Source organism: Balaenoptera ricei, chromosome 1 (genome assembly GCF_028023285.1).
Source record: "Balaenoptera ricei isolate mBalRic1 chromosome 1, mBalRic1.hap2, whole genome shotgun sequence".
Classification (NCBI taxonomy): domain Eukaryota; kingdom Metazoa; phylum Chordata; class Mammalia; order Artiodactyla; family Balaenopteridae; genus Balaenoptera; species Balaenoptera ricei.
The window spans coordinates 55,142,781-55,162,611 of record NC_082639.1 but is presented as its reverse complement, the minus strand read 5'-3'; the positions used below and the strand labels follow the sequence as shown (position 1 = coordinate 55,162,611).

The 19,831-nt window shown below is 43.5% G+C and overlaps 1 protein-coding gene across 3 annotated transcripts in view; it reads right to left on the bottom strand.

The window, feature by feature from the left end:
- ROR1 (receptor tyrosine kinase like orphan receptor 1) overlaps positions 1–19,831 on the bottom strand; it is a 171,880-nt gene that overhangs the window by 30,731 nt on the left and 121,318 nt on the right. For all 3 annotated transcript variants that reach the window (XM_059923985.1, XM_059924003.1, XM_059923995.1), the window contains 3 exons: positions 6,470–6,597; positions 4,044–4,361; positions 2,532–2,777 (listed from right to left, as the gene is read on the bottom strand). In XM_059923985.1, the coding sequence (XP_059779968.1) occupies positions 2,532–2,777; positions 4,044–4,361; positions 6,470–6,597 (692 nt within the window). The remainder of the gene's footprint in view (positions 1–2,531; positions 2,778–4,043; positions 4,362–6,469; positions 6,598–19,831) is intronic.

Sequence of the window (19,831 nt, the reverse complement as noted above, 5' to 3'; positions counted from 1 at the left end):
CCCATGAGTTGTCTCATTTAGACTAGTCCTTTAACCCTTCTGAACCTTGGTGGGATATGTTAATAACATCTATCCCATAGCGTGGTGATGAGTTTTAAATGGAGATGAAGATGTAAAGCACAAAGCACCGTGCAGGCACATGGTAGGTAATATAGGTGGTCATTCTTTCTGTGTCCACAGTCTGAAAGACTGTTCAAGGGTTTCTTTCATCTTTTGGAGAGTGTGTTTGGTCTGACTGCTTTAGGAACACTGTTGAAATGGAAAGCAATACGTTTTTTAGGTATCATTTCGAATCTTGACTTAAACTAATTGTAATAAAGCTTGAATCCGATTATCAACAAATCTTCCAGTTTATGAGCAAATTATCTCCCTACTTCTTTATTTTTATTTTATTTTTAAAAATTGTATTCAAGCATAGTTGATTTACAATGTTGTGTTAATTTCTGCTCTATAGCAAAGTGACTCAGATATACATATATTGGTATACATTCTTTTTCATAGGGTATTGAATATAGTTCCCTGTGCTACAGAGTAGGACCTTGTTGTTTATCCAACCCTATGTATACTAGTTTGCATCTGCTAATCCCAAACTCCCAATTCTTCCCCCCCCTATCCCCCTCCCCCCTGGCAACCACAAGTCTGTTCTCTATGTCTGATTATCTCCCTACTTCTGATGAGGATTATAGTTGGAAATTAAGGGTCAGAAGTCACCTAAAGGACAACGGTGTTCACCCAGAGTCGAGTAAACAATGTGTTTCTTCCTTAAAATAATTCATTTGGGTTCCTTAAGGACACACATCAGTCTCCTGAGACAGCACAGTGGAGTAGCAGGAAGATGAGTTTGGAGTCAGACAGACTAGCGGGGTGACTCTGTTGCTCTCTGAGCCTCTGTTTCTTCCTTGGCAGCACAGGGTTAAGAATACCTGTCACAACGTGAGGGTATTCTTAACCCTCTTAACCCCCTTATTATAAATAAAGCCTCTGAAACTCTAAGAATGATGCCTGCCACATGGGAAATACTCAGTAAGTATTGCTTTTATCCCTGGCTCTCTTGCAAATCTTCACACCTACCTGGTGTAGGAGAAGGGATGGGGCAACTAAGTAAATGATTATAAATCTACATTTTATTTTATTCCTTTCCTATTAACGTTGAATATAGCATGTGGGAAAAGTCATAAATTTTAAGTGCAAACCATTTAAAAAATACAGGATAATTTGCTTTGATGTTTCCAATGGTGGCTCTGGAAGAGTTAACTTCATAATTTGTTCTTTATGCTGCATATGAAGGCATTTTAAAGCCCAGCAACACAAAAAGGGTCTGCTTACCTCTTTCTCAAACTGAGTATGTTTAACCATCTATAAAACCATTTTGCAGGAAAAGATACCGTGGTAACAGGTAACATGTAAGAATGAAACTGTAGTATAATAGTTTCCTAAATTTTTATCACTAAGGGTTCTTTTAATATTTTTATTACTTTTTCCTAATGACCTCTGTAGTATGTTTTAGCTTCCTCTTCTTTACTCCACAGCATTTGTGCTAACTTCTACCGCATCACACAGACTGCATTGCGATTGTAACATGAATCATATTTTCTTCCTTTTTCACCCTCCTTACTCCATAGTGGGCTCAAACAGTATTTGCTAAACTGAGAGCAAGCATTCCTCTATATGTGAAGACTACATACTAATTATAATAAATTCCTCTTTATATAATGACTATATAATAATTACACTAGAAAATATTTATTAAACATTTATTAACTTCCAGATATCGTAGAGTTTTCCAGTTATCAACTCATTTTATTCTCTCAATAAACCCTGGATGTATATCATTATTAGCTCCATTTTACCGGTGTGGCTTTCCTGTGACATCCTGACTCTCCCACTATGCCTGGTAAACTCAGGTGACATTATCAATAGAACTAGGATCAGGAAGATGAATCAGTTCCAAAATAGACTGGAACTCCAGGTATCAGCAGCATTTGCATTCTCTTTCTCTTACCTTCCAAACAATTTCTAGAAAAAGGAACAAACTGATTCAGAAATTTCATTTTCTTTCTATACTTCTGCAGCATAAAAGGATGAGACAAAGGACACAGTTTATCCACAGGTTGCCTTGGATCACTGAGTAATGGCTATAGATTCATCCTCCCTTGTGGGTGTTCTCTTTCTGCTTCCAATACACCTGTTGTACTAAAAAAGGTACACTTGGACCCGGACCATCGTGGGTAACACCTTTCACTACATGAATGATGGTGATAAGCTGTACTTCTGGAGAGACGGTGCCTGTTATACTCACTAACACAATAGCTGCAGGGATAAAAGCAGTTTCCTCCTTGAGAGTGTGCTTTGGTACCCTAAAATGTGTTTTATGTCAAAGCAGCAAGGTTTATCTATCCTAGAAACAGTGTGAGATCAAACAAACACTATCAATCTCCTTTGCCCCCTTACACGATTCTCCTAAGGGAAGGGGCATGGAGTGGGGATCTTTTAAAGTGACTGAATCCTTTAAAGGCAAGGACGGTATTTACCACATGCTGGGATGTCGCACAGGTCAGACTTATAGTTTTCATCCAAGGTGAAGCACCAGGGAGCTTCCTTCTGATTCCCTGGGTTGCGGCAGTAGGAGTGTCCTCCATTCAGCTCTGGGAAGCGGAGGGCGGTGAAGGTGTGTGTGTGTGGGTACTGGGAGTTCCACGGCTGGCACTGGCGCCCTGATTTGGTCACACTGACGGTTCCCCGGTAGTCCACGCCTGTGCTGTTATAGCACTTGTGATCTGAAATACACAGAAGAAGAGCCCAAACTGTGAGAGAGAAGCAGAGGAGGTGCTGGAGCTCCCGGCCAGCAGTTTCTGGAGGGAGGACGTGCGATTACCCTCACAGCCGAGGCTTCCCTGATGGGACACAGAGCGGGCCTTGCAGTGACATTCCTGGGAGGATTTACAGCTTATGCTTCAGGAAGAAAACCAGTCCTCCACAAGTATTTTTGATATTGAACACAGAAAAGAATCAGAACTGGGGCGGGACCTGGGGGCACAGGAGTCATTTCCTAGTGAATGGTGCAGGGACTGTTTTTTCCATTTCTGCACATGAGTCCTGTAATAAAGAATCTAGTTCTCAGAAAATGTTAGTCAGCAGCAGGGCACTATGGGTTTCTGACAGGGGTTAGGACCATTGCCATGCCAATGCACATGGGAAATGCACAGAAAAACAGTCTTTTGTTTCATGGGGGTGAGAGGAAGGAGGATGGAGGTAAGCCTCCATCTACATATTTTTTAAATTTTGGCACAATACACAGATCATACAATTTACCATTAGTGCATTTAGAACATTCAAAATACTGTGCAAGCTTCACCTCTATCTCATCCTAGAACACTTATATTATCCCCCAAAGAAACTCTATGCTTCTTAAGCAGTCACTGCCCACTCTCCCCTTCCCCCTGCCCCTGGCAACCATTAATCTGCTTTCTGTCTTTATGGAGTTGTCTACTCTGGATATTTCATATAAATGGACTCATACAATGGTGTCTGGCTTCCTTCTATGACAGTATTTTCAAGGTTCATGCCATGTTATAGCATGTAACAGGATTTTACTCCTTTTCATGGATGAATAATATTTCATTATGTGGATATACCACAATGTACTTATCTACTCACCTACTGATGGACATTTGGGCTGTTTCCACCTTTTAGCTGTGGTGACTAGAGCTGTTATGAACCTTTCTGTACAAGTTTTTGTTTGAACACCTGTTTTCAATTCTTTTGGGTATATACCCAGTTGTGGCATTGCTGGGACATATGGCAATTCTATTTTTAAGTTATTAAGGAACCAGAAACCATATTTTAAAATTATCATCGTCATGCAACTTCTTGAAGATAGGCACTGCATCTAAGCCACCGCTGAATGCTCAGCCCCACACAGTATTTGGCCCATTGGAAGGTAATCTGACTATCAACACGAATCATTACTAGGGATCAAGATCCAGTTTTCATGGGGTTGCTGGCCCCCGAGGCAGCACAGAAGGTCAGGGGCTACCACTTACTTTTATTTATAGGATCCGCCATGGGAATTCCAATCCGGATACAATTTGCAGCTTCGGGGCTCTCTGGCTGGGGGAGATCTTCACAGTTTGGCAGTTTCAGCCTCATCAGAATCATGGGATTTGATCTCGCAAAAATGTATTCTGTTTGACACAGGACATTTTCCAGGATTTCACATTCATCGCGACACAAGTCCCGGGGCTTTGGGACAGATGAGGTTTCATCACAGTATGGGAAGGCGTAATGGCACAGGGAAGGAATGGCGAACTGAGAACACTTATCAGACAAGTGACTGGAGGTGCCGATCATGGTGAAGGCAGCTGGAAAACAAACAGAATTATTAACTCCCAGGGGCAGGGTTTATCTCCCCCGGTTATCTAGTCAACAGATATCAGATGTAAACACACATTGGAAAGAATCTGCTGTGCTCAAACAGACAAGGCCAAGAGAAGGAGATTCATTTCAGATGTCTAAGCAGCTTACTTTCACTGGCTTGAAAAAAATAATTTTGACTACAAAGTTAAAAAAACAGGATTAAGTTACATATGTACCGTTTCCTAATAAAAAGAATTAATTAGGTTAAAGTACAATATATTTTTCATTTTTACTACAAAGCAACAGAACTTTGTGTTTCATCCGGTACTTTTTATTAGTTTTGTGAGGCTTCTAAAACATTTGACAGCTGCAGGGCAGAGCTTGCTTTATGCAGTGACTGAGCCCGATCACAGGATTTAGTTCTGTGTCTTGCCTCTGAGCTGCTGGATGACTTTGGGTGACTTGCTTAATTTCTTTGTGGCTTGAATACTTTCTATTCCATCTTCTGAAAATGAGGCAACTCATTTGGAAGTTCTCGAAGAGTACAACTCAGTTGTTCCAGTGCGTATTATAGAATATTAGTGGTCACTTAGCCTAACCTCTTATCCCTGTACAAAAAGAGCACTAGCCTTTGCACACCTCTACTGACAAGGAGTTTATACTCACAAGGCAGCCTAAGAGGTTGTTAGTACACTGTTTCCCAAAGTATGTTCCTCAGAACATTAATTCTGTAGAATGTTAAAAGTGTTTGAGAAGTTGGGGTTCCATAACCAAACAAGTTTGGGAAATGCTGTGTTAAAAAAGTTAAATGGATTAAAAAAAAAATGTTAATACTTTCCAGTAAGCTGATGTCCATTGAAAATGTCCAAGAGAGGATTAATATAATTGGGTGACCAAAAATTTATATCAGAACTCCCATTTATTTTTGTGAATACTTAGTAAAAAGTATGTTCAAATGTTCTTTTACTAGGTTGAAATGTTTCTTCAATAGCTTCTCCCCATCAGTCCTGCTTCTGCTCTGGAATTTCACAGAGTCTTTCCTCTTGAAAGCCTGAGGGCTTTCGCAATTGGCAAGTACATCTTCCTACAGTTGCCTCTTCGGGTTAAATAGCTTCCCTGGCCCTCTCTTAGCTCCTTCGAAGTCCTCACGGGACATAGTTTCTGGACTGTTGGCTGTTCTGCGTGCCTGCCTTGGGTGTGTTCTTGCCTCTCTTAAATCCTAGAGTTGCCAGATAAACTACAAAGGACCCAGTTACATGTGAATTTTAGATAAACATTTGGGACATACTCATACTAAAAAATTATCAAATGTAACTGGGTGTCTTGTATTTTTCAGTGCTGAAGCTGGCAACCTTATCAGAATTTCAGAAAGGCCATTTTAATGTGTTGCAAGGGTACAGGGCACAGAGGCATAATAACTACACTAATGGGAGAGGCACAGGCGGCTGCAACCACCAGAACTAGGTGTACGAAATCGTGCAAGGTGGCCGACACGACGTACCTCACGTGTGCTAGGTAGTGCTTCACTATTAGATTTCCATTAAAAAGATACTTTCAATTCAGAAAAGTGAAGGGTAAAATAGAGAAAGCTAGAGCAGGAAGAGACCTATGATCATCTTGCCTCCTCACTCACTTCACAGGTAAAGAAAGAGATTTTCATGCAGAGTAAGAGACTTTCCCCAGAGTCACAGTAATGGCAATATTGGGATTAGCATCCAGAATTCTGGACTCTAAATTCATCCGCTTTCAGTCGACACAATGTTGCTTCCAAACAGTAAGCTCTGTGAGGGCAGAAACGTACCTGGCTTACTCCCCACAGCATCACATCCCCAGTGCCCAGCCCAGGTCCTGGTATGCCAAAGGCACCCAATAATATTTATGGAGTGTTTGAATGAATGTGAGACTTCTCAAAGCCTCCTTTTCCTCTAAGGGCAAACTTCAATAAATTATTCTAATGTAAATTTCCGAGCAGAGATTGCATCTCCTGTTTCTTTATGGCCCTGCTCCTAACCCCTATGCTTAGCCTAATCCTTTGTCAAGAGAAGAGCTCAATAAAACTTCTGGCGAGAAAAATTGTTATGCAAGGTATAAATATAATTTCATTGCTACCTACCTGTGATTTGATTTTCTATTTCCCCTTGCATATGCAGAGACTCCATATAGACAGTGCGGTTGCCAATAAATCTTGCACACGCAATCCCTCTGTACGGCTGACAGAATCCATCTTCTTCATACTCATCTCTAAAAACAGAGCACAGACATTAGAGGGTGCAGTACACACTTGCAGTTGGCTCTGACTGCGCGATGCCCCAGACAGTCACTAGGGGGCGCAGTGGGGCACAGTATCCTAAAGACTGGGCTTTTTCCTCAGTTCCATCCATCGTTTAAAACATCTGTTGGTCACGTCGGTCAAGTTTCCTTCACCCCCAGAAAAATCATCCTGAAGCACAAAATCATCCTTAAATCTGGGAGAAAACACTTTTATTTTCGCAGCTGGTGGTGGGCTGGAAGATGATGTAGTTGTAAGAGTAAAGAGGGAATGAGTTGGAAATCTGGGCACATGTTCTACAGTTTTTTGTTTTTTAAGCACAGATTATTTCCTCTTCATTTGCTACAAAGGCGTGGGCGCGTTATCCCCAAGATACACTCGGACTGATATGTCAGTTAGGAGATTCCACGGGGTGAGAAGCTGGGGGCAGCTGGAAAGAAACCAGAGGGCAGTCCAGTTACGTGGCTCCTGCTTGAGACCTATTCTCTCCACCCTGCAGAGAGAGGTCCATGGCAAACCATGGACTGGACAATTTCAAATGAGTCACTAAATCCCAGGAAATCCAGAGCAAATGCCAATGGATACTTGCTTTCATAATCCCCTAAAACTTAAAAAAATAATCTTTAAAAAATGTTTGCTGCCTCAAATGACAATAATAAAAGGGAGGGCAGAGATTTTATTCTGAAGACAAGGGGATACCAGAAAGTGATGTGATTAGTGACAGTCTGGCAAACGGCTGGAGATCTAAGGCTGGAGATTAGGACCCAAGATGGCAGGTTCAGCTTGAAAGGACAGAGGCCAAAACCTCCCGGGCCTATGATAAGCTCAAGACACCAGAGTACAGAATCTCAATCTGCTTCTGAAAGGCAGACCACAGCCAAGCAGAAGGCTACCTGCCAGGCTTATGGGCGGACTTCTCTCCTGGATGCTCCTTCTCCGTTAACCTGGCTGGAATCGACACATCATCTGAACAAAGCATCATTTTTCCTCTTTGGTTTCTTCTAAGTTAAAGTACTTTAGAGCAAAAATCAGGAGAACACAATTCTCCTTCTACATTTAACATTTGCATATCCTTACGCAACCTCCCAAGTCCTCTGAGCTATGGTTTTCTTATCTATAAGATGAAGCTAATAATTGACCTCTCGACCCTGTAAGTCACAGTCATGAGGATCCTATCAAATTGTGTAAAAGCTTTTAAAAAGTGCTACACTGAGGTAACACACAATTATTATTAAAGTACTTACAGTTACCAAAGAAGAGGAGAATTATTTACTAAGCTTCAACTTTGTAAAATCGACTGTGGTCAGTGCTGTGACCCTGGACTTCCACACCTGAGGGTTCAGTGAGGGAGTCTAGAAAGCCCACTAGAATAGGAAACCAGGTGAAAAAATCTGATAGAGCTGATCCTTAAAAGACACTGGTTTTCAGTTGCTTTCTACTCCCTATTCACTAAAACAGTCATTTTGAAATTGGAGATGGGAGCAGTATCTTCAGTGTAGTCCTCCAAATAGTTTGCAGTGCAAAGCTCTTAAAAACGTAACCTTTAAGTACACGTACAAATGAATATATCATATACCTGACATAAAGACACTGAAATTTTAATGTTGCAAAATCCTGCAAGCACTCTAAATGTTTACTTTCATAAATCCTAGAGTAATGTTGAAGGCTTTTTGGCTTAAATTTTACTTGGGTTGTAAAATTAACCCCACTTTTATTGGGTAGCTAATACCATAAACCTATGGGGAGAAAGAAGTTTCTCGATGACCCAGCCTTGGATCTCGGAGACTGAAGTCCGGAGACCAGAATGCACCCCCCCTACTCCCACCCCCACTATTACAGACGATGCTTTTCTATCCCTAGGCATTAGCAGAGCTCTGGATTTTTAAGGTGTCATTATGAGAACACTTCTTCCTCCCCCGCATTAAACTCTCAAGGCCTCAATTTATATCTCTTGGGAGGACGAAACCCTGGAATTACCCCCAGATATAAATCCCTGACCTACTGGGAGTTTCCATATTTTATGTGTGAGGCTTAGGCTAAACTTCTTACCACCTTTCCAGTTCAAGATTGTAAAAAGACCCTTTGAATACTGTTTCTCGGAATAAAATGGAATGCAATTCCTTGGCTGCATATTTCTTATCAAGGGCTTAGAGCTGCAGGTGTATTAAATTTTTGACTGTGCCCAGAATTCTTGATATACTGGCTAGTCTCTTGGGGACAGATATAAAAAACAAAACAAACAAAATAAAAAAAAAAACAGTATGTAATGTCACCTGCTAAGGAGTAGTTCTCAGTCCTGTTTGCTTATACAATCTCCTTAGGAAGCTTTCGAAAATACCAGTGCCCAAACCCCACCTCGGACCTATTAAGTCAGTCTCTGGGGATGCAGCTTAGGTATTCATGCGTTTGAAAAAGCTCTCAGGTCCTGCGCGTCTGGAGCCTGTGCTCCGCAACAAGAAAGGCCGCGACAGTGAGAGGCCCGCGCACCGCGATGAAGAGTGGCCCCCACTTGCCGCAACTAGAGAAAGCCCTCGCACAGCAACGAAGACCCAACACAGCCAAAAATAAATAAATAAATAAATAAAAATTAAAAAAAAAAAAAAAAAAGCTCTCAGGTGATTTGAATGCGGTGGAGAACCACAGCACTAGAAAAATAAACATGTATTAAGTGTCTGCCACTCTTTGTGCTGAGTACTATGCTAAGTGCTTTCGTCAAAGTAGCCCCTTGTGCAGTGTTACTATCCTTATTTATCAGAGGGAGAAACTCAAGTTCAGAGAAGTTAAGTAACTGGCTCAGATTCACAAAGCCAGTAAGTTGTGGAGCTAGGATTTAAACTCAAAATTCAAACTGAAGCTTGAATACCAGGCTGTTGGATCTGTAATGATGTTCTACTTTTCAATACTACTTTAAATTAAATCAGCCTAATAATAAATAAGAGGCTTTGTAATGAGCCTTTACTCTGTGCCAGGCACTGTTAAATTTCATTTATGTATAAAATCAATATTAAGTCATTTAATCCTGACAACAGTCTTATACAGAAGGTGAAGGTGTAATTATTCCCATTTTACAGATGAGAAAACTATAGGGTCAGAAAGAGCAAAGAACTTGTCTAATGTGACACAGCAAGCAGAAGAAATAGATTTGCCCCAGACTAGCACTTGTAACCATGGTATACAGCTTCCTTCCAAATGGTTGGTTATAGAAATTTTTGCATTGCTTACAGGGGCCTTCTACTGTGAAGATGTTTTGGTATCTGCTGGGTGGCAAAAAGATTTTCTTTTAAACATCAAGTCGCAATCGCCTTTCATCCTTTCCATTTTCCCTGCTGGCTGTGGCTGGAGGGGAACAAACGCTCCTCCAACATTAATCAGCTTTATGCTTTTCTCCAGCTCACACTTCTTTCATCGCTGATGCCCTCCATGCTCAGCAAATTAAAAACATGAAGCAGCAAGGCAGCAAGAGTGCAAGGGCACTTGCTGCGAGCGTGCCCGAGGCTGCGTTCTAGGGAGAAGAAAAGTGCACTAGGAGAGGGCAAACAGAATTCTGGCCATTCATCACAGCAGCTGGCACCAACATGTGCCAGCTACCTCATCGTGATGTCAGGATGCCCGGGCGCTTTGTGATGGGCACTCCTGTTTCTCATAAAGGTAATTTAATTACTGTGTTACCAGCCCCTCAACCTTTCGAAGTCACTGTCATATGATAGGGAAAAGCAAACACAGTTTGCCCTCCACCTCTGGGGTCTCCCCCTTCCCCAGAGCAAGGAGCTTATGAGGGATGGTCATGCTGGCTGAGAGCAAGGATGACCAACGTGGCAGCAGTAGGAGTATCCACTCAGGAAGCACCATGGATCGAGAATGGGGAAACACTGCCCACGGGAGTTTGCCAGTGACAGTGGGAGTCAATAGCTACACGTTCCTTGGCAAACCTCTCGGGTCTGGAATAAGGCTCTCGAGAGCTCTCCGAAAATGAAAACAACGCACTGTGCAGTGTGGGGTCTGGAAAGCCCACGATGTAGTTTTTTGAGAGTGGGGAGCAGGAAAGGAGGAGAAAGGATGGGCGGGTAGGTAGGGTATGGGGAGTGAAAGGACGCAGAATACCCTAAATGGATGCCAAAATGGAGACGTGCCAGGTTTGGATCATGAGAGGCCTGCTGGCGCTCTCTTTAGCGTTTCCAGGGAGAGCAGGGTTTCTGAAGCGTGCCTCAATTTAAGGCAGACAAGAGAGCAAACTCAACTGTTGCCTTAGACACATGATTTCCAAAGAAACCCTTAATATTCGTAGAAAAACTGGTGAAAACGGAACGAAGTCTGTAGATTAGTTAGTAGTGTTGTACCAGTGTTAATTTCTTACTTTTGATAACAGTACTATGTTGACACAAGACGTTAACATTAGGGGTAATGGGATAAGAGCATACGGAAACTCTGTACTACTTGTGCCACTTTTCTTAAATATAAATATTTCAAAATAAAAAGTAAAAAAAAAAAGAAAAAAAAGGAAAGTGTTACGGGATGGCGGGGGGTGGGGTGGTGGGAACCTTACTGTATACAGATGAGCAGGAGGGGCTATGGTGTGAGGGTATCAGGAAGGCCCTCAAATGACCTCATTTAATCTTCAGAACAACTTTATCAGAATCCATCTGCGCCTATCCCTGGGTGGCTGAATTCCCATCATGAACAGTTCACTTATTTGTTTGAGCTTGGCCTACTTCTAAATTCAAATACTTCCAGGAGAGATGACATACTTGGTCAGGAAGAGCTCAGTATAGATGGAATTTTTATTAACTGCTGTTGGCACTTTCATCTTTGCTGAAAGTTGTATACAAGGAGGGTGGGGCAATTGACGAGAGGTCCGTGTGTGAAGAAGAAGGCATCTTCCTGGCCTTGCACTTCAGTCCAGGGCCAGCCTACGGCCGGTGAGATGACAGAGAAGGCAGACCGGGAGGGAGGGTGTGGGAGGCTGGTTCATCAGTCACTTGTTACAAAGGGATCTTTTCAAAACACAGACTTGATCAGGTCATTTCCTGCCTAAAATTCATCCTAGTTTCTGACTCACCACAGTTTCTTGACTGTAGTACATAAGGCCTTTCCCTAGTTCCTGCCCATTTTTCCAGCCTGGTTCCTGGCCTGATGAACCTGTGAACTTAATGATACTAGCCATGCTATTGACCTTGCTAGTCTCCAAACAAGGAATGCACTTTGCTGTTCTCCTGGCCTCGCCTGTTCTCTTCCTGAGACCCAGCGCTCCCTCCATCCTCTTTCTCACCTTGTGGTTGTCTTTATGTCTTTAAGACCCCGATGTTCCAACTCCCCCAGGAAAGTTAGTCACTGCCCACTCCACTCCCCCACCCGTCCAGCACCTTTATCACACCACTCCTACGCATTTCTGACTTCATATTATGTTTGTCTGTTTTCTGCCCACTTTACCACTACTCTAAGGCAAGGACCAGGTCTGATTTGGCTTCGTAACTCCAGGGCCCGGCACAGTGCACAGCTCAGTAAACAAGAGCTGAATGAGGGAGAGGGTGCTGCTGAGAGCTGTTTCTACCCTCACCCCACTGTGCACAGACTGACCAACAGAACTGTAATAGACATAACAGACATGGAGATGACCTAGGCTAGCTCACAGACACGGACCCTCTCCATACCAGGAGGACCCTCCAAACTGGAAACCACTTTCTTCTGCACCAGATTTTACACTGGGGCCTAAAAGCCTTAGTCAAGCTGAAGTGATTCTTACTAAGGAGTGAGGCCCTAACATGTTGCCCTTTGGGGTAATACGACTAGTTAACATGCACGCTCCTCCTTACTAGGAAGAGAATGGACATAAAGGGACTTTGCTAACTATAAAATCTCACTCAAACAAAAGAATCTCAGAGACTCAAACAAATACTTGTACACAAATGTTCATAGCAGCACTGTTCACAATAGTAGAAACAACCCCAAAGGCTCATCAACAGATGAATGGATAGACAAAATGTGGTAGATCCATACGGTGGAATATTATTCAGCCATGAAAAAGGGACGAAGTGCTGAAACATGCTACACTGTGGAAGAATCTCCAAACCATTATGGTAAGTGAAATAAACCTGATGAGAAAGGCCACATAGTATATGATTCTGTTGACATGAATGAGTAAATCCATAAAGACAGGAAGCAGACTGGTGGTAACCAGGAGCTGGAGGAAGGGAGCAATAGGGAATAAATACTCAGTGGGTATAGAGTTTTATTTTGTTATGATAAAAATGTTTTGGAACTAGAGAGAGATGGTGGTTGCACAGCATTGTAAATGTATTTACTGCTATGGAATTGCTCACTTTTTTTTTTTTTTTTAAATTTTTATTTATTTATTTATTTATGGGTGTGGTGGGTCTTCGTTTCTGTGTGAGGGCTTTCTCTAGTTGCGGCAAGTGGGGACCACTCTTCATCGCGGTGCGCGGGCCTCTCACTATCGTGGCCTCTCCCGTTGCGGAGCACAGGCTCCAGACGTGCAGGCTCAGCAATTGTGGCTCACGGGCTTAGTCGCTCCGCGGCATGTGGGATCTTCCCAGACCAGGGCTCGAACCCGTGTCCCCTGCATTGGCAGGCAGATTCTCAACCACTGCGCCACCAGGGAAGCCCTGGAATCGCTCACTTTTAAATAGTTAATTTTAAGTTATGTGAATTTCACCTCAATTTTTATGAAAAATCTTATTTATACACAAGGGACAAGGTAGAGGTAGAGGGAGCAATAGAGAGGAGCAATAAGTGGGAATTTTAAGCCTCAGAGCTGGGGAGAGATTTTGGGCGTTGTTTCCAAGCACACTCATTGGCCAAAAGCGCTGGCAATTTACACAGTCCCAGCAGGTTTTTTTGTTCTGATTCTCATGGTTCTTCAACTGGAATGCCAGAGACAGTGCTCCGCAAGCCCACAGCTTGGCAGCCTCATGGGGGACTGACCGCCTTGAGTGGCATGTTCCAACACTTCTGAATTTACCCCACTCGGTGCCTCTTACAAGCCCCATTTTGAGCCATGGAGATGAAATCCCATCAAGATGCCTGTCCCCAGAGCCCTGAATCTTGGTTTGAAGTAAATCCATCATGCAGTTCAAAGAGATGTAGTATCCCTAGGCGTGCTCCAGTTAGCAATTTAGCAAAGTTCGGGTTATTTTCTCTCATGTGGGAAGTAATTTCACTTTACCAATGCAAATATAACTGGTAAGTTACATTTACTTCCCCAAAGACCATCATGGACATAAATGATGGAAGGTATCCCTTTTTAAATTTGTAAATCAGGTCACATATTACCCTGATCTGGTTAGAGCACAGCCATGGCAGATCCACACCCACGGTGCTTCCCAGGGCTGGCAGTAGTAAGCTTGGGGCTGGGTGCAAAGCTTCCCACCTCAGAGGCAGATTCTCCCTTGGGAGGTGCAGTCAGATCTCTTAAAGGTGAAAATCAGCTCTGTCTTTTCATTCAAAAGGGGGATACATGATAAAATTAAGAATCTGCATAAAGGATGCAGAATTACCCAATATGGATAAATGCTCAGAGACACAGAAACTTTAAGAACAGAATATAATCTGGTGTGGTCTAAAAAAGTTACCACCTCTCCAAAACCACCTCCTTCCTTTTCCTGAAACAGCTTTGAGCCTTGAAGCATCCTTGGTTAACTGCCAACCAGGAGGAGGGAAAATAGTTTAAGTCATACCAGCTTGGAAGAAAAGGCCCTTGGAGAAGAGGTATCAGGATAACCATAGGTGGAGACATGGAAAGAGCTGGCTGGAGTGAAAGAGAGAAGACGGGCATCTTGGACGGAGAGCTGTCGGGGCACCGAAAGTATACTTTGCCTCAGGCTGCCTGCGGTGGAGAGATTACAGGTTAAATATGGGATCCCAACATTATCGTCCAAACTCTGTTTTTAAAGACCAATCTGAAAGTGGGCATCAAAGAGGGTAATGTGTAAACACACTTGACCTTTAAGATCAGCTTTCAAAGTGACACAATCAAGGCACATCAGCCCAGAGGGATGACGACTGACAGAGAAGACTTCAATCTACAAGGCTGCAAAATCAGCCCATCCTAATAGCCCTTCTCTTCCTGGAATGCCTTTGTGAGCACGAGCAATTGTGAGGCAACCGTGTCAAGTATCACGTGCTGTTTCCCACACCTGGACCCTGACAATTGTTAACATTTATTTCCTCAGCAAAAGAGACCTTCGCTGTCTCACACCATTTTTTTGCTTTGAAAAATTAAATTAAAATTTTAAAGTTTTTTTTTCCCCTCTTGGCTGTGAACCATTAAAACAAACAGATGAATAACGTTCTGTCATAGTTTCCAGAGCAGCACGTAATAGTTACTTGTGTCTAACTTAGAAATGGGTAGGTATTGGCTTTGCTTCATAGCGATGTTTAGGAACACAAGGGTTTCATTTCACTTTGGAAAAGGAGAATTACCCGGGCTTGGATCTCACAAATGTAATTTAAGGGGAAATTATGTGTGTGATAGATTTTATTCCTATTTAGACATGCATTTGGAATGATAGGACTGTGCAACGACAGTATCTGTAAGAATATGGAAGGTCACTTATAAAAAGAATGAGTGACTTTTGCCCCCTCCTATTTACTGAGGTTTTCATGGTGGAGTAGCCTTGTACCTTCTAAGAAGCCCTGGGGTGTTTTGACTTTTCCTCCTATCAAGGGCCTACTTTGCCCCTAAGCTTAGGCTGGCACTGGGAATGCACAGATGGGTCTTGGAGCCCCGAAGTTTGGGGCCCCGAGTTCTCATTAGAAACCCTTTGGATGTTCTCTGGCAGTTCTTCAAATATCAGGCATTCAAATTACCCCCTAAATTTGTCCATTGAGAATAATGGAAGTTTAGAATAATATGACATGCGCACATACCAATCTGGTCAGATTTTGTACCACAAGTGTTACTAGGATTGCTTTGATATTTTTTTCACTCTCCTTTTATGCCTATGGCCATGGATTGAATAAAGAGGGGGTTTGTGGAAAGAGTGGAAAAGGGAACTTAGGGACTTCTTAGGAGGGTTTTGATTTCATCTTACTACTCAGAAGTGGGGTGAAACCCAATCCCCCATTTTGCTTTTCTGTTTCATCTCAGCTTTGTTTCCCATTCCTTCCGCTGAGGGCAGTTGGGAAAGACTACTAGCCTCCATAAAAAGCAGTGGTGAGTATAATGCCTCCCCCAACCCCCAGCCCCAAATAAGGCAACACAGAGGTGCCCACGTCAAACATTAAAAAAAATGTACACATTAAAAAAAAAATGTAAAGAGGCAGAAAGTCCCACTAAAATAAGGTTTGATTTGTGAGGCACCAAATGGGAATATTGTAACTGGACAAGCGGTATCTGTTAGACAAGGGGGTCTCTGGGACAGAGCTGTGAAATCCAGTGGACTCTTTAAGGAGAAATGAGGAATGAGTGTGGATTTGTGGGGCTGCTTTAACTAGAATGGGAAAGTGCAGAGCAGAGAAAGGGGAAGCCTTATGTTCTCGGCATTGGGATACCAACGATATGATCCCTGTTCACTAGGACTTTACTTTCTGTGGGGGAGAAACGTGAGTGTGATAAACATCACCTCTGTTACCCTTTCCCTCCTGCTCTCCTTCTCCCCATTCCTCCTTCTTTTCAACCAAGTTTGCTGAAGCCTTGTGCTGAGAATAAAAGAAAGCACATCCAACAGAGGCTGGGAAGGCTTCTGGAGGAGGTGATAGCTTCAAAAAGGAATAATTCAACAGATCATGGATTAAATGGTATGCTACCAAGATAAGTGGAGTTGAAGACAGAGTGAGGGTTCATGGAGTAATGGGGGGGAGTGGGGCAGGACAGGCCCAAGGGGACTTCTCTGTGGACTCAAATCCTGCTTTCATGTTCCTTTAAAGTCCTTTTAACGTAGTCTTATTTCAATCTGCTACCTCAAAATTATAAGAGTAAGAAAAAATGGGGAGGGAAGGAATTTTATAGGGAAGACAAGGGGACACCAGAAAAGTGATGTGATGAGTGACAGTCTGGCAAATGGCTGGAGAGCTAGGGCTGGGGATTAGGGCCCAAGATGGCAGGTTCAACTTGTCTACAACCTGGCACAAGGGCAATACACGCAAGACACAGAGCACAGAACATCCAGCTGTTTCATGGAGAGAGCCGAGTCTATGTCAGAGCTGGCAGAAAACGGTAAGGGGCCCGCTGGCAGAAATGGTGTGTGTGTAACAGGACTGTGAACTCAGGGCAGGCACCAAGCCTCGTGGCTGTCCCCTGGGTCTGTTTATTGTCTAACGGAGTCATTCCATTGGAACGGGACTTTTCCGACCTCTGGTCCAACCCCTTCTAAGGCCGAAAGAACCAACAGTGAGTGGCTATATGACTTGACCAAGTTCACCAAATAGTTGGATGGTCAAAGTGCAGTGTCCGGGCAAGACCTGGGCTTCGGAGACCCACAGAACTGGGTGCAGTCCTGACAGCTGCCTTCCAGCTGTGCGTGGCCTTGGGCTAGGTGTGTAATCTCCTCATCTGTAAAACTGGTGTGTTAAATAAGATCGTGTATACAAACTATTCAATCATGGTAGTTGTTTAGGAAGTATAAGTTCCTTTTTTGCTTTATTTATTCTAGAAATAGGTGTACCGATTTACCAGGTACTACTGTAGGCACTGGAGAGAAGAAAGCAGACAAAAATCCCCACCCTTGTAGTGCTGACATTAGCTTAGATTTCTAGCTGGAAGCTCTTTCTCTCACTCCTTTATTTTTTTTTTTTAAGATTTTGGATCAGCTTTTTAAACATTTATTATATTTTTATTATTTATGGCTGTGTTGGGTCTTCGTTTCTGTGCGAGGGCTTTCTTTAGTTGCGGCAAGTGGGGGTCACTCTTCATTGCTGTGCGCGGGCCTCTCACTGTCGCGGCCTCTCTTGTTGCGGAGCACAGGCTCCAGACGCACAGGCTCAGTAGTTGTGGCTCACGGGCCTAGTTGCTCCGCGGCACGTGGGATCTTCCCAGACCAGGGCTCGAACCCGTGTCCCCTGCATTGGCAGGCAGACTCTCAACCACTGCGCCACCAGGGAAGCCCCTCACTCCCTTTTTTATAATTTGCATCTTGCAGCTCCTTCTCATTGGACCAAAGATAAGTCATACATAAAATCATGCATGTGTGTGAACTCTTAACATGTTGGGGACAGAAGTGGGTATCGCTTATGAATCAGAAAGGCCAAGACTTAGGGCTTAGCCTTTAAGAAGAGAAGTTTGATTAAACCACCCCTCCTTGGTCTGCTCCATAGACTCTGCCTGCTTTCCCATGACTGTGGGTAGACGCTCTGTGCTCCACTTGAAGGCCCAACAACCATCAACTTGAGCGCATGGACCCCACCCCCTCTCACCTATCCATGGATATTGCTCTGGCAATTGTCCCTTTTCTCTTCTATATTGCCATTTCCCCCCATCTCTACTGGATCATCCCCATCAATACATCAATGTACTATAATACCTCCCACCGTAAATTCTCTTCAGACTGTGTCCCCATTCAGCTACCTCCACGTTTCTGTGCTCCCTTTTATAGGAATGCTCCTCTCAAGGACGTCTGTACCTGCTTTCTCCAGTTCCCCCATTGGCTCTTGGACCTGCCCCAATCAGGCCTTTGCCTTGCCATTCCACTGAAAGAGCTCTTGTTAAGGTCAGTGGTCTCCATTCCTGAACCCAACAGTGAATGTCCAGTCTTCATCGTTATTGACCTGGCAGCAGCATCTGACACAGCTCTTGAAATACCTTTTTTCACTCAGCTTCCAGGACAGTGTTTCTCTCTTGGTTCTCCTTCTCCTTCTTTGGCTGTGCTTTCTTAGTCTCCTGCGCTAGTTCAGAATTTTAGTCACTGAGAGCCCTAAGTCTCAGTCCTCAGACCCGTTCCTTGCACTCTCTCTCCCTACCTGATCTTCCTGCCTCCTAAGCTTTAAATGACCATTTCTGTACTGAAGACTCCCACACTCTTATCTCCAGCTGAGACAACTCTCTGAACTGCAGCCTTCATATCTCCACTTGGGTAGGTAAAAGGAATTCAAACTCAACATGTCTAAAATGGAAATCTTTATTTCCCTCCAAGACCATTCTGGAACTCTTCCACCATCCCAGTAAACACCAGTTCCTTCCTCCATCTGCTCACAACGAAAACTTTTGTGTTCTCCTTGATTTTACACTTTCTCTCACAACCATATGCAAACCAGCAGCCCATGCTTCCACCTCCTCCTTCAAAACCGATCCTAAACCTACCTTTACTGCTACCCTCTGGTTCAGGCCACCATTATCTCTGCATGATTTTTTTTCCAGTAGCCTCACAACTGGTCTTCCCACTCCCACTCTTGGCCACCTTCCCCAGTCTATTCTCAGCGCAGCAGCTGGAGGAATCCTTGTAGGACCTCAATCGGTTTATGTCCCTCCCCTGCTCAAACTCCTCCAAAGACTTCCCTTCTTGTGTTAAGGAAACACTGGAGTCCTTACAATGTCCTTACATAGTCTTCTGCAGCTCCAACCACCTCTTTGACCTCATGCCTACCACTGTTCCTTGCCCTTATCTAACTGATTACCTATTCCATTTAGTATCATCAGATATACTCTGTATTGATACATTTAATTGTTTATTGTTTATATACAAACTTCATGGGGACAGGAACTTTGGTTTGGTCACAGCTATGTCCCCATTGCCTAGAACAGTGCCTAGTGAGTATCAAGCTGTTGACACTTAGTACATACATACATACATGTTTAATGAGTGAATTAAATCTCTCCCACTTTTTACTTTAACTTCTGTGTGGTGGCAGCAAAGAGGGAACCTGAGTTCATCTCACAGCCTGAAATTTACAATTTCTCCCCTTGCCCAGCCCAGCCACTCAAGCTCCCCATGCACTTAGTTCCGCTGAATGGAAGAAATGAAGATAGGAAGGAGAGGAGAAGGGGCGACCTTTAAGAGGAGCAAGGGTTTAACTTGAAAACTAAGTTGGCTTCCAAAGCACTGCTTGAATTTGACCCCTCTCCTCCCTCCAGGCTCAGCCCATCACCCCCCTCAGCTGACGACTCCCCTAACTGGGAGACCAGCCTCCAGTCTTCTTTTCTTCCAAACCCACCCTTCATGAAGCTGCCAAAGGGCCATCTAAGATGGAAATCTGTGTCTTCCCTGTGGCTAGCACATTCCATAAACCACGCTGACATTGTCACGTACACAATAAATA